At 44.0% G+C, this 13,895-nt stretch overlaps 1 protein-coding gene across 12 annotated transcripts in view; it reads left to right on the top strand.

Annotated features, from left to right (window-relative positions):
- The first annotated feature begins 667 nt into the window (after window positions 1-667).
- Window positions 668-13,895, top strand: part of ANO5 (anoctamin 5) — a 55,338-nt gene continuing 42,110 nt past the window's right edge. For 5 of the 12 annotated variants that reach the window (XM_063397611.1, XM_063397609.1, XM_063397608.1 and 2 more), the window contains exons 1-2: window positions 668-821; window positions 11,872-11,936. In XM_063397611.1, coding sequence (XP_063253681.1) covers window positions 761-821; window positions 11,872-11,936 — 126 coding nt within the window. In that variant the 5' untranslated portion in view covers window positions 668-760. Of the gene's footprint in view, window positions 822-9,820; window positions 9,866-11,871; window positions 11,937-13,895 lie in introns of all 12 variants that reach the window. The other 7 variants (XM_063397603.1, XM_063397602.1, XM_063397600.1 and 4 more) reach the window with 5 other exon arrangements.

Here is a 13,895-nt window from a genome sequence, read left to right as displayed (position 1 = left end):
ACAAAAGTTAATTTGAAAGAAGACCTGATCTTATATTAATTAGTAAAAAAGATTCTATCTTTGATACATCTAGTGACCAAGGAGTGTCGGGAAGTGTCTCAGATGATTGAAGGAAGCAGTAAGAAGCTAGGGCTGTTAGAGACATGGCAATGGTAGCAGCTCCAGGAGCAGGGACAGCAGCTGCGCACGGAGCCTCACCAGTGAAGGGTTGAATTTCTTCCTAGCAGCTTTTGTGTATCTAAGTTCTGTGTCTGTGGTGAGAACAGTGTTGGTGACAGAGGGCGGGTTTAGGTACCGCTGAGCAAGCAGTGCCTGCGCAGCGTGCGGGTCCGTGCTGCTCCCGCGGGCGTGCCAGCAGCTTGGGAGGGGACACACAGGGGACCCGCTCTGGGGCACACCGTCGGTGTTCGGGGCTGTCCCGTCCAGCCCAGTCCGTATCTCACAGGTCACGGACCCACTCTGAGGGGGTTTGGGGACTGTCCCGCTCAGCTCAGGCCAGGCCAGCCCAGCCCGGCCCGGCCCGGCCCGGCCCCTATCTCACACGTCACGGGCCCGCTCTGAGGGGTTTGAGGCTGCCCGCCCAGCCCGGCCCGGCCCCTATCTCATACGTCAGGGAGCCGCTCTGGAGGGGTTTGGGGCTGCCCCGCCCAGCCCAGCCCGCCGTGGCCGTGCCCCGCTCCGGGCGCGGCCCCGCCCCGCGGGCAGTGCGCATGCATGGGCGGCGCGGTCTGAGTCAGCTCCGCGCAGCGGGACGGGCACCATGAACCGCCTGGGCAGGAGGGCCAACGAGACCCTCATCGAGATGGCTCTGTCGGCCGACGGTAGGAGCGGGTGGGCCGTGTGTGTGCCGCCCTTACCCCGGGGACGGGAGCGCAGGCTGCCCGCGGGGGCTGCGGGCCCCGTGGGAGCGGCGCGGGTGGGAGGCAGCGGGGGCGAGCGGAGTGCGCGGCGCCGGGCGGCTCTGGGTCCGCCCGGGGTCTGCGGGCAGGCGGGTGTGTGAGATGGGGCTGAGCGCGGGTGCGGGGCAGGCGGGCGGTGTCCGGGGCCGGGCGGCTCTGGTTCTTCCCCGGGGTCTGCAGGCAGGCGGGTGTCTGGCATGGGGCTGAGCCCGGCTGAGTCCTGACGCCTCCTGCATCGGGTTTTTAATCCTTCGGCTTCCCCTTGAGAAGAACAAAGCCACTTTTCCGTAAGCGTGATCCGGCTGTGATTAGATAGCCCCCTTATAAGGTAAAAGATACAAGATAAGCTGCCTCCTTATAACCCCCAATTAAACCTTGAAAATGAAGGCTCTCATAGCAGCATCCTGCCAAGAACAAAAAATAGAGAATCCGCTGGATTTTTATCTCAAAAGGCACGGCAGATAGCCACGTCCCTCTGCCGGACGGGAGCTTTCCGGCTCGCCCTGAGCAGCACTGGGCTGGGGCTGGCTCCGGGAGCTGGGGCTGTCCTTCCAGGCGGCAGGGAGCGAGGGGCTCCTCACCTCACCTGGGCAGGTGAGAGCAGCGTCCGCCCCCGGCGCTGGCACCCCTCCGCCTGCAGCCCCTGCGGCACGAGGTGTGCCGCCAGGGCAGTGCCGCCAGGGCTTGGCTGTGCTGCTAGAGCCCTGCTAGTTTCCACTTCGTGTCGGCATGGTATGTCATTACTTATTATAAATGCGGTCCTGTTGGGGTTTTGTAAAATAACGTGACGCAAGTGTGTGTTTATCAGCACTTCACCTGGCAACGTGAATCAACAGTCAAATGTAGGAGAGTATGTTGTTTTCAGAATGGAACTGTGTGGGTTTTTTCTTAAAAAAAGGAAAATGCTGACCTAGAAAAATTTCTTTTTTGGGAATAGTACTTTGCCACCAGTCCTAGAACTGAAAGTCTTAAAGCAGGAAAGAACTTCTAAATCCCTGTGTTGCCTTCTTGGGTTATCTGTTCTCCTTCACAGCTTGAGTACCCTGTCTCTTTTAGAAACACATATATAGTGCCGTTTTAAACATCATCATCACTTTCAAAATATTTGGCGGTCCTGTCAGTATTGCCGTCACACCTCTCACACCTGGGGAGGTGTGATGGCAATACTGACTGTGACATCAGCCAAAAGAAGCTGTGTACAGTGACAGCAGGGAGGGTGCCCAGCTGTGCAGAGCCAGCAGCAGCCTCAGAGGAAGGGTTGCCCTCCCTGGGAGGAGCTGGCAGGCTCGCAGGGAGCCCGAGCAGATGGATATCACAGCCCCTTGGCCAGCCTTCCTGTCCCAAAGGGGATGTGAGAGACCTGAGTCATGGCCCATCCCACTGCCTGGGAGCCGTGAAAAGTGCTAGAGCTGCTCTCTCCACGGGTTGTTCCTCTGAAGTACCTTGAGACTGAAGAACATTTACAGACCACACAAAATATTCCCATTTAGGGAATGGTTCTGTGAAGTCAGATTTGTAAACTGCATGCCATGGTATTCAGTTTTCCCATGAGCCTTATGGGGTTTTTATAGTCATAAACAATGAATATAAGGAGATTCGAGGGGCTTCAGTGTCCAAGGATAGTTAAGGAGGATTTGCCATACAGTAGCACATAACTCTCCATACAAAATCACGTTCTAATTCCGTTCAATTTTGTTAATTAACCACTTTCCTAAAACAGAAACAAATTCAATATGGGGTGAAGTGAGTAGGCTTTTTAAAGTTCACGTTAATTTGCTGCCCGAAAGTCTTCCAAGGTTAAAAAACAGCCCTCCAACTTTGTTAAATTATTGTTTAGAAAAGTTAACGGTATACATATACTGCCAGCTGGACTTCTTATAGATGTAAACATGCTTTGTGCCTTTAAGGAAAAGCCTCCTAAGGCTCTGCGTGTGTAATGTGTACAGGCAAAGCCTGTGTAGGTCAATAGGAACAAGGCAGGACAGAAAACACCTGCTACTTATTTTCTTTAAAGATGTGTGTGTATTTGGATAGCATGTGTGTATTTAATTCTGGTTTACTACTGCTTTTCATTAAACTTGAATACTGGGGAGCAGGCTGAGGGGATGCAAAACTCTACCAGCAGCAGAAAGTTTAATTTGCCTGTGTGGAGCCTGTGTGCCAAAACATTCACCATGAAGGAAGCGTCCTGCTGAATTACATCTATGTGAGGTAAAAAGTTCCATTTTTATGTGTGTTGTTGTGCTTTCTGTTGGAAGGTGTGTGTCATTTACCCCAAATACTGAAGCCTAAGAAAACTGAACTTGCAAAATTGGAATATAAATATCAGAGGAAGAAGACTGCAGTATGTTGCTAGGATCCTTTGTGTCTATGTCCACTTTCAGTAGCTTTTTTCCCCCAGCATGTTAATGCCGCAGGAGCTGTGTTGTGGGATATATCCTGAGCCTCCCAGTTTTCTGGAAGCCTGCTGTTGGCTCTATGCCATGATTTGAAGTATGCTGTGTTTATACACATGGCTCCTCTTCCAGCACTTCCAGGAGCCTGGTTTGTGCTCAGAACGCTCCCAGTGATCTAAATTCAAATGCTTACTTGGCCTGGTTGTCATGTGGCTTGTTTCCGTGTGAGAAAGGTGGGAAAACATGAGGGAAAGCCCATGGTGTGACTCGCAAACAGTGCTTGTGCCAGTGTGTTGGCATCTTGCCATGCCTCAGCATTCAGGGCCAAATCCTGCCCTGCTCTATTATCATTTAGCAAAATGATACTGCCATTTTTTGATCAGAATTCATACCAGTCACGTAAAATGCAGGCCTCTGCTCAGAGCTGCATCTGTCTCTAATTACTGTCACAATGTATGTAGTAATTTCTGATCTATTTGTGGAAACTTTGAATGGGATATCGTGTTCCCACAGGCTGAAACCAAAGGGTTTGTTAAGAGCAAAGCTGTTTGGAAGTTTATTCCTAGGCAATGAAATGAAAGCTCCAAGAAATTTAGATGTGGTTCACAATATAAAAGGCAGGGGAGAAAATACCCGCTTAGCCCAAGCAGTGTCTGGTTTCTGAGGGGAGGTTTTTTAGTGGCTGCCTCGCGTCACTGCGGGGCACAGTGTAAATACAGGCTGGTTATTGCAAGCTAAACCTCTCTGTGACCGAACACCCCTGCTTGTAGTAGGAAAACCTGTGTTTGGGAACTTGTCTCAACAACTTGTGTCCTGTCACTGTGGCTGTGGTGCTTTTAGTGCAAAAATGAGAACATTAAGCCCATTCCACTGCAGCTGTTAAATATGGGTTTTTTGCTAAAGGTTATGGCACTCTAAAAAAAAATTGCCCTTGGACAGCATTTTCATTTTAGGTGAGAACCTTGCATATGAGATGAAACTCGGTGTCTGCAGTTCAATGAGTAGCAGAGGAAGGATTAAGTCCACTGCATGCCATGTAAATCCAGTAGCAATTATGTGGGATGTTCAGGCCACGTTTTGGGAAGCTGGGAAATACAGCTGGATTCATTGAACCGTTAAGGTTGAAAATGACCTGTAAGAGCCTTCAGGTGCACAAGTGAGTGAAGGGCCTGCCATCACGGCTGAAAGCATTTTAGTCTCTGTGTAACAGGGGGCCTGCAATTTCAGCTTCTCACTCAGGATATGAAGGAAAATGCTCTGCAGCTGTCTGTCCTTCACAGCAATTCCTGCAGGAATGGTTTGGCTCAGCTGGGGGCAGAGCTTCTGGATTGTGGATGCCAAATAAACCCCAAGAAAGCCGGGAGATCTCTTCTGGTGTAAGGCAGAGTGATAGTGTCTCAGTGATGCACTCTCCATCAGTTTGCTGCCAAGGCATTGCCTGCTGTGCTGCTCTGAGGTGTTCGCAACAGAAATGAACTGATAAGTGTGTGATAAAATAGAACTGCACTGTAACCTTTATGTACAAAGACTTAATAATTACTGTAATAAAAAGAAACACTAGGATAAGATAAAAGGGCACGGATGAAAATGTCCTTTTAAAATCATGCTTGAGAACTGTAGATTTTTTTACAAATATTATTTGTAAAAACCCCCACACAACTAACAAACGAAGCCACCAAGAAACCAAATACCACTGGCTTCATATTCAGTATCTTTAAAAAAATCAGTGAGTTGCATTTGCACGTGGAGGAGACAAATGATCATCTAACCTAAACATGTCATCAGTAAGGTACAGGTAATGTAAAAACATGATCACATGTTGAGAGGCAAGGTAATAATGCAGTGAACTTTTGCACTAGTTTTTATCGTGTTCTGGGGATTGAACCAAAGAGCAGTCTAATTACCAGGTTGTATTTTCTTATCTAGCAGTAATTTTATTATATTTGGTGATAGCTTTCCACATGCATATGTGTATAAAGGCAGAAGGGGTAAGGAAGGCTCTTGTGTTGTATTGCTAGGGATAGTCCTTGCAATTATAACACAGTTATGGAAGGATTTACAGTTATTTGCTATTGCTAAAGCTGAATAACACGTCAGGAATTATTTCTAGATTAAGCATTGTGTGTCTTGTTACAGATTGTGTATTTTGTTGTAACAACTATAACATTTTGTGTTAGATTAACCACTGTGTGTGGGAGGAGCTGAGTCTATTGGGATCTCTTTACCTGAATTTTACTCTATAGATGTATGTTTTTCATTGAAACCCAAAGCTGTTAAAGCTCTGGTGTTCATGCCTTTGTTCACCAGTAGATGTGGTGAAGTTCCGAACACATTTTTCTAGGAATTGTGTATATCTTTGCATGAATGTTAGTGTTCTAACTGGAAATCCCAAGGGATTCTCCTCTTCTTGACTGGGCTCACAAGGGTAAATGTGAAATTTGAGGCCTTTGGCAAGATGGCAGAACCCCAGCAAACCATGTGGGTGGGACCCACGATCCAGAGGGCTGTCCTTTCATTTTCTGTACTAGCCCGAAATTAGAAAGGGCCCTGTGGTTTGTTATTCAAAGGAGTTGTCTTAACTGTTGGGTAGGAAATCAGAAAGTCTATGTTTGCACAGTTTATAGTATGCTAGAAATACACCATGCCAACAAGTAATGGCTAGTGATGTGGTTTTCAGGCCACTTGGCTCTTCAAACCACTTGGCCTGCTTCAATTCTGTTAATGGACTGGTGCTTTCATAACAAAGTTTAAGCAATGGAAGCCATGGCCCATTGCCCTGATCATTTTCTTGATTGATAGGAACAGTTTCTCTTTGGGATCAGGACAGGAATTCCAAAGTTGTTCCATCGTTTTTAAAGTAATTCGGACAAAAAATGCCAATTCTTGTAAATCTTGCAAATCTTGAATATCTTGCATTTGTTTATAGAATGTCTTTCTGGACTGGTATATATTTATGTTGTGTAACGTGAGAAAGTTAAATACTTGGTGAATACAGTAGCAAAATTTCCAATGGTGCATGTCATTGGAAGCGTAACCAGAAAAGCGTTGAGTGAGGTAGAGCATAAAGAACCAGAAGGAACAAAATTTTGCAGATGAAATTTGCCATCTGAAATTAAATATCTGGATAAGATGTGTGTTACAACACTGTGCTTGTGGTATGTTTTGCTAAACACAGATTTGCACAACTTCTCTTTTTATTTAATGTATTCCCTTTTTTGCTATCCTGGTGGCTTTTTATCAAAAGGGGAGGTGGTTTTGTGGCTCTTTAAAAGGGAGGCAGCTGAGGGTAAATGTCCTGTTCTGTTTAAAATACCCAGTTACTATACTAGAGATTAGAACTAGGGCTGTGTGTTTTTTCCAAATGCTAAATTGGAAAGATTTTCTTACTGTTAGGAACCGGTTTCCAAATATTTATGCCCATGTAAAAAGAGTTATTTTTCTTTTACTTCTCATGTGTTGATAAATGCCTGTTCTCTGGAAGTACTTGTTGAATAATAAAATATATGAAGAAAATTAGTATCTCAGTGAAGCAGCCTATACTTGAATGCAATCTTCTTTTTAAGGCACTAATAAAATTCTTTTAAAATATTCCCTATAGATTTCTTGGATTCACTGGAAATGTTTTCATTGTTAAATAGTTTGAAATTTTTAGCAGCATCTCTGTGTGCTCAGAAATCACCACTTCAGGCATCATGGTAAGCTGGAACCTTTGGCTCAGCAGCAGATTTACTCCTCTTCAGACAGTGCCAGCTGGGGTAATAACCTTATTTTGCTTTCTGGGAAGTCAGCTCGGTGGGTCACCAGTTCCCTGTGGCAGCTCCATCCAGCTGTGGAGGGTATGATCAGAATGTGTGGAAGTTTAGCTGAAAAGTCATTGTGAAGCTGCTTTCCTTAGATATGGAAGCCCTTGCAATAGCTCATGATGGTGCTTACTTGTGGAGTGACTCATTTCTCTTTCCTCTCAGCCAGGCCAGGTGATGGAATCAGGTCAGGGGCTTTATTAGGATGCTAAATTCATGACATGTTGGAATAACATTTTCTTTCATAGCATGTTAAAGATGAATACTGGGTATTTTCTCCATAGTACAAAGTAGCTATTTCATAATAACTGCAGTGGAAGTTTCAGGATTTGTTAGGGTTTGCGTTGGTTTATTTGTTTGTTTTCATTTTGCCTGGACTATCAATATTTTGCTCTAGGGATAGACATGTGTATAAACTAATATGCTGTTGTGTCAGACATGTAGAACAGTGCCAATGGTCTGAAAGCTCCTTGCTTGATTTTGTTGGCTGACAAGCATGCTGGTGTTGTGTCTGAGAAAACTGTGGAAATAATTGACAGCAGTATTTTGGAAACAATACTGAAATAGCAGAATCAGTAGCCAGGCTGTCTTATTGCTGCTAAACAATGCAGTTTATCAACAGCTGCATGAGAATCCTGTCTGTGGCTCTTCCCTTGGAGTAGCTCTGTCAGAGGTCTTAGGTGTGCAAATGCCGATGATTTTCTAATTTTAGTAGCAAAATAAATTTTGATCTCTAAAAATGTACTTCATCTGCCACCTGATTTTGGAAGCACCTAACACATGAATGTTTTTAGTGGTGTGAACAACCTGTCCAGAGCTGTACTTGGTGCAGATGAATCAGGCTTATAGAAGCTGGAAGAAAGGAGACTCAGAAGCCTTCTCTTACTCTGTTTTGTGCTGCAGAGTTACTCTGAACTGTGCCAGACTGCAGCAGCTGCACAGCAGCTGCACCTCAAGTGCAGCATCATCAGCCAGGCTTTTTTCTCTGCTGTTTCCCAGCAGACGTGGGCTTACTGAAGGTGCTGAGGTAAAAGCACTGTCATCTTCCAGGGAAATTGCAGATAAGGTACAGTTAGAGGGGCTAGAGCATCTGTGGCTGTGCCTGTGCTAGTAATTCAAAAAGCCAAGGGTTTTTTCATTGGCTCTCAAATGAAGAGAGCAGCACGGTCCAGGCACACCTGTGTGGCTAAAATCCCTTCTCTTCCTAGCAAGGCAGAGTTCTCCATAATGCTTTGAGGACCAGACTCCAGTGTCCTCCAGAGTGTGCTTCTTCTCCATCTGGGAGATGGTTGGAAGCTAAAACCGTTCTTCAAAGCTGCAACCATTCCTCCAAGTGCACCAACAGCAGAGTGAGAAGTGCTGTGGTGAGGTCTGTCCTGGCCTTTGGCTTACCTGCTGGAGGCACTGCTGCTGTGGCAGGTTGCATTTCTCCTGGAGAAGGTGCAGTTCCTTTTGTGGCACTGCTCGCCTTGCTGCTGTCAGAAAACAGGGTCTGAGGGAGGCCTTGGTTTGCAGTGCCATCATTACTTATTTGCAACAGCACTGAACACATGTGCTTTTACCTTTTCCTAACTCATGTGTTTGGCCATGAGGAAAAATGAAGTGATCCTGGCACTGTGAAGAAATTTGCACTATTGTAGGTTTTCTGATTGTTTAAATTGCACAAGAAGGTGATTTTTATATATGTTACAGAAATCATAAGATTACAGTAAGGAAAGTAATTTTTTTTGTGAGTGAACTACTTATATTTGAAGAGATGAAATCCATCTTGATTATATTCTTCAGTACTGAATGTTAATTTGTGTTGTGGGCTACTGTTGTTCTCATCATTCAGGTCTGTAATTGAAGTAGAAGTGGTCTGTAATTCTTAGGGGTGGCATACCCAAACTTTCTGAGTAGGTTGCCTGTGGTTGGGTGTAGTTTGGGACAGCATATGTTGCCTTATTCTGCAGAATTATAGGCCATACTCAGCTTGCTTATTTACAGTAACATGCTCACTGCCCAGGCACATGTGTTTAAGGAGTTACAAATAGCTGTGTGAAGAATTGTAAAAACCAGTTATATTAGAAAGAGGCATTTGTTTCAGATGGAAGATGTGCCCTCCCATGAAGGCCAGTGATTTGAAAAAATACTGAAACAATAAGTTCCTGCAATAATTTAGTGAGCTTTAATAGTCACAGAGTTGTACTGGAGTTAATTTTGAACAAAAGACATTTCAAAGACTTTCTGCAATTTATACTTCCATAATAAAGGGCCACTTAGTTTAGTGAGTGTCTTTGTTTGTTGTTCTTGGTGTGCAGATATTTCTAGATCGGTTTATATACATAAAAGCATGTAGTGTTGGAGAGCAAGGACATAGCACTAAATGGGGAATTTTATCAGAATGTTGTTATTTTACTCCCATCTTTAGATATGAAGCAGTAAGTTGATAAAGAATTTTACAAGTGTTTTCTTGGCTAATAGAAACTGTTATGTTCCTCCCTGCTGCTGCTAAGGAAAAGTGGGATCCTAATCTGTGTTGCTGAATAAGGTGCCTGGACAAAAAGGGGAATGTTGGTGTTGCAAGCACCATGATTTCTGGCTAGGTCATCTCTGATGTTCAGGGCTTGCTCTTTTGCTTTATCCAGTGGCTGTACTGTAAAGGATAGAGGAGAATTATGGAATGGGTTCATGTTAAAATGAGTTTTACTCCTGGTTCTTACTGAAGTGTTTTTTCCTTTTAAAGATGACATTGCGGTTCTCACCAAGTTCAAGCCATCACAGTCAGAAGGTATCGTACTAACCCATGTCCTACCTTCCTCCCTTCTGTCTGCTTCCTCTGGCCTTTGTTCTTTTCCTGCTGGGAGCCTCTTGGGAATCAGACTGGAGTTGATATGAGTCACTGGTATCAGCTATGAGCCAGGCCTTTTGCAATGTGATTTGCAAGTCAGTTGGCTCTGTGTTGGCGGCTCTCCTGGTTGAGAACTCATTGGGCATTAAATTCCTGGTGCTTGGTGCAGTTCTGGGATGGGCTCTCTTTACACCTTCCTACGTGATTGGGGTGTGTATTGCTTGTGCTGCTGGTGTCCAGGAGTCTGATTACGTGTTTCACAAGGAGTGAACACACTGGGGATGTTGTACTTTTCAGTTAATGTATGTTTTGTGTTCTCTTTTTACCTGCTCGTGTGTTGCTCTGGGGGTATTGAGGTTCGTTCCAGTGGAACAGAGATAGCAAGAGGATTTCCTTCCACAAGTTGCATAAGTAATCAGCTGTGGTACTGGGAAAGCATCTGAAATGTGGAACTCTGCATTATATTTGTTCTGAAGTTAACTTTCACAATTACAGAAAAAACACACCCAAAGGCTCTTTTAGGCCATTGAATCAGTTCAAGTTCTCTCAGCAGTATAGAAAATGGAGTATTCCTGCTGCAGGGACAGGGTGCCACACTATTCCTGGCCTGGAACGACAGAGTTGTGTGACAAAATGTTTGTTCTTTCTGCTCCTGGGCCCTGGGCTGGTTCCTTTGGCCAGGTCTGCAGTGGCCACCTGCCTCCCAGATTGTATCTACTGATACAAATTTTCCAGGTGCAGTTTGCTTTAGCAGAACAGCGTGTAACAGTGTTAAATGACTTGGCATTCAGAAACTCATTTGCTGTGTTTTACATACCATTGCCTGCTTTCTCATCATCTCATATGTATAGTTATAAATTACAGAGAACATTTTCTGTAAGTGAACTTAGAAATAAAATTGTAGGGAACAAAATACTCTCAAGCTGTACTTAAGAAGCTTATAGTATATATTTTGAAGAACCACTTTATGTCCCGCCTGGATGCCATTTTGCCATCAGATCTTAGCAGATTAAAAAAGAAAAGTAGGCTTGTTTTATTGGCAGAAATAGTCTAACTGTAGTTGCCTTGACAGTGGTCCAGTGTAAGTCTGCCCACTCTGAGCTATACTCAGGATGCTTCCGTAATGGAGAAAGAAGTAAGATGGATCCTCTTTCCTGAGAGAGACACCACTTTTAGGTGCATGGTCTAGATTTGGGTCAGCTGTTTTCCAAACTGCTTATCCTTTTCCATTGGGGGTGATGTAGATGCCTGATAAAGACATGGACCTGCATAATCAGCAGAGATGTTTGTTTACAAAATCCTTCTTGGAGCAGGAGCGTAGCTTATGGGCTCAGGGTTGTTCTCCAGCAGAAAGGGGTTTTTGTTTGGTTTATTTTGTCTTTTTTTTTTTTTTTTGGAGCTGGGTTTTTTTAGGGGTTTTTGTTGTTGTTTTTTGAACAAGAAGCTAAGTGATTAAGTTCATGTTACTATTCTTGATCCTGTTCATATCTCCATTACATGGGCATTTGTAATCTTGAGGTCATGCATCATTGACTCCTTAGCAAAAAAACACACCCTAATTTGATTTCTAGCAAACACTTCCACAGGTATTTGAATGTCCATAACTGAGGCAGCAAAGCTCGGAGTGTGAAACCCTCTTAGTCCTAGCGGATATTTGAGACAAGAAAGATAAGTGATGAGAACAGATTTTTTTTCTGTCACAGTTAGAAATATGTTTCCGTGAATGCAAGGTTACACCAAGGCAGTACAGACTAAGTGTGTTGCCTTGCAGCATTTTTTTCCCCTCTAAAGAACCATTCTTGAAGATTTCATGTATTATGAGTATTATTTTCCATCCTTTACTTGTTCATAGTTCCGTGTCTTCAAGGTCCACATCATTTTCAGATACAACAATATTGTTAAAAAATGGATGTATTGATGTAAATCTCTTTCTCCGTGTTCCTTAGGGGAGGAGTGCAATGGACCTGAAACGATTTCGACTGCAGGCTCAGAAATCCCCAGCAGCTCTGAGGTAAGCAGTACAAACGGTGTTAGTTAAGGTACTGCTTGGCAGGAAGGAAGAAGAATGGTGCTGGTGAAAAAGACAATTAGTTTCCAAAATGAGTATTTCTTTTACATTGTCTTATACCTCCTTTTTATCCATGTAGAACTTTTCTTCCTGTATTGTTTTGAAAGAGCAAAGCCATGGATGTGACTGACACTGAGTCTCAGAAGAGACTTACAGTGTCAGTGCTGCAGCACAGTGGTGGCAGAAAACAGCATGAGCTTATGGTGTTTGCTGTATCAGTCTGGAAATGCGCATCACACAATCCTCAGATGGTCTGACAGCTGGAAAAACATACTGTTCCTGCACAAACCCAGCACTGTGCTTTGTGCTGTGTATCATTGCTGGCTTGCTGGGGAAATGGAGGCACACTGGAGTTTGGCTGCTCTGAAAACCTTGTGAGCAAGATTGATGAGAAAGCAAATGAAGGTTTGAGTTACTGGAGCACCTCATTGTGTGCACCTTGAAAAGCATCAGCAGCTATAAATTTTTCACAGGACCTCATTGCTTAAAATGTACAGCACACAATGTCTTAGAGAGGTAGCAGTGTGTGGGCCATATTCATTTGAGAAGCTGGTTCAAAATGAACATGGAAAATAGGTCATCTTTACATTGGTATTTTATTTTCCTTCCTGTTGTCTGATTTCTTTATTGTTTTTCCATGCTTAGAGGAGGATGGGAAGTTTTAGCTGGGAAAAGAAACAGCTGTCCTGTTGAAATAGGGTCTCATACTGGCCATGAGCACTGATAGAAATGACATCTGTTGAATTGAGTGTTGTCAAACTGCAGCTGTTCTGCTGAGCTTCTTGAGAGGGAAACATGTCCTCAGCATCTTCTGAGGACCACGTCTGGAGATGATCACACCAAGTCAGAACTGTCTCGGGTTATGTGTGTGGTAAATCAGTGATGCACAGGCAGCCAGTGCTGTTAGGGATGGACAACTGTCTGAAGTGAATCTCTGCCTCAAATCTCCTTGAATCCCTCTTTATGGAGTTCTCGTTCCCAGAAATACATAAATGCCTCTGAAAGTCCTTTCAAGCAAATTGGAAAATGATTGAGATAAAACCTGAGAATTTTTTTTCCCTCTGTGCTTTCCATTTTTGCAAGAGAGCGCACTAGAAAAATTTACAATGGTGTGTCTGCTCAGGGATGGTAATTAGTTGTTCAGGTTACTGAGTAAATGAAGATAAAACACACTGACAAAACAGAGTTCCTGTGCAGAAGGGGAAAGAGGATCACTTCATGATTTCAAGATTGGAGGCAAGGTTAAAAAATTGAATTTGTATTACATTTTCTAATAGTAAAAGCTCAGGCCGTTCAGATGGGATGAATGTAAAATCAGCGCAGCTTTTGTGCAAAGCTGACTCACCAGTTGGTAGTTTATCACCATCTGTAGAGGTCCATCCATACAGAGCACTATTTGCTATTGCAATTAAGGAGCACAGAGTGATTTGAAATGTTTGCTTGCTATGCACGTGGACTCTGCCCCATGAAATGCAGGTGGCTGCACCACTGTCTGAGGGAGGCTGCAGGAACTGTGCCCTGTTCTACCTGTGAGGATGTAGGGATGGATTTTGCACAGTTACCCATTCAACTTCTACCTTTGTGGTAATTTCACACCAGTGAAATGCTTGATAGAAATTCCTGTTAATCAGGATTTTCCATAATGTGACTTGATCATAAGAAAATCTGTGAATAAGCTGCCTTTATTTAAGCCAGGTTAGCAGAAGTAAATTGGCAGATTTTTTAAAGCAATGCATTTTACCACAATTATGGCTTGACTCATGGGTTGTTGTCTTTTTTCAGAGCAGCAGGTGTGCTGCAGGTGTTCCAAAATTAATTGGTTGGGGCTTTTCTTTCTGAAGAAACAGCATCATATTGTGCATTACTTTTCATGCTTGTTCATTTTTCCATTTAGACTGGTGG

Source organism: Prinia subflava, chromosome 5 (assembly GCF_021018805.1).
Source record: "Prinia subflava isolate CZ2003 ecotype Zambia chromosome 5, Cam_Psub_1.2, whole genome shotgun sequence".
Lineage (NCBI taxonomy): Eukaryota > Metazoa > Chordata > Aves > Passeriformes > Cisticolidae > Prinia > Prinia subflava.
Note: the sequence above shows the minus strand (reverse complement) of the source record. Positions and strands in the feature narration are given on the sequence as shown.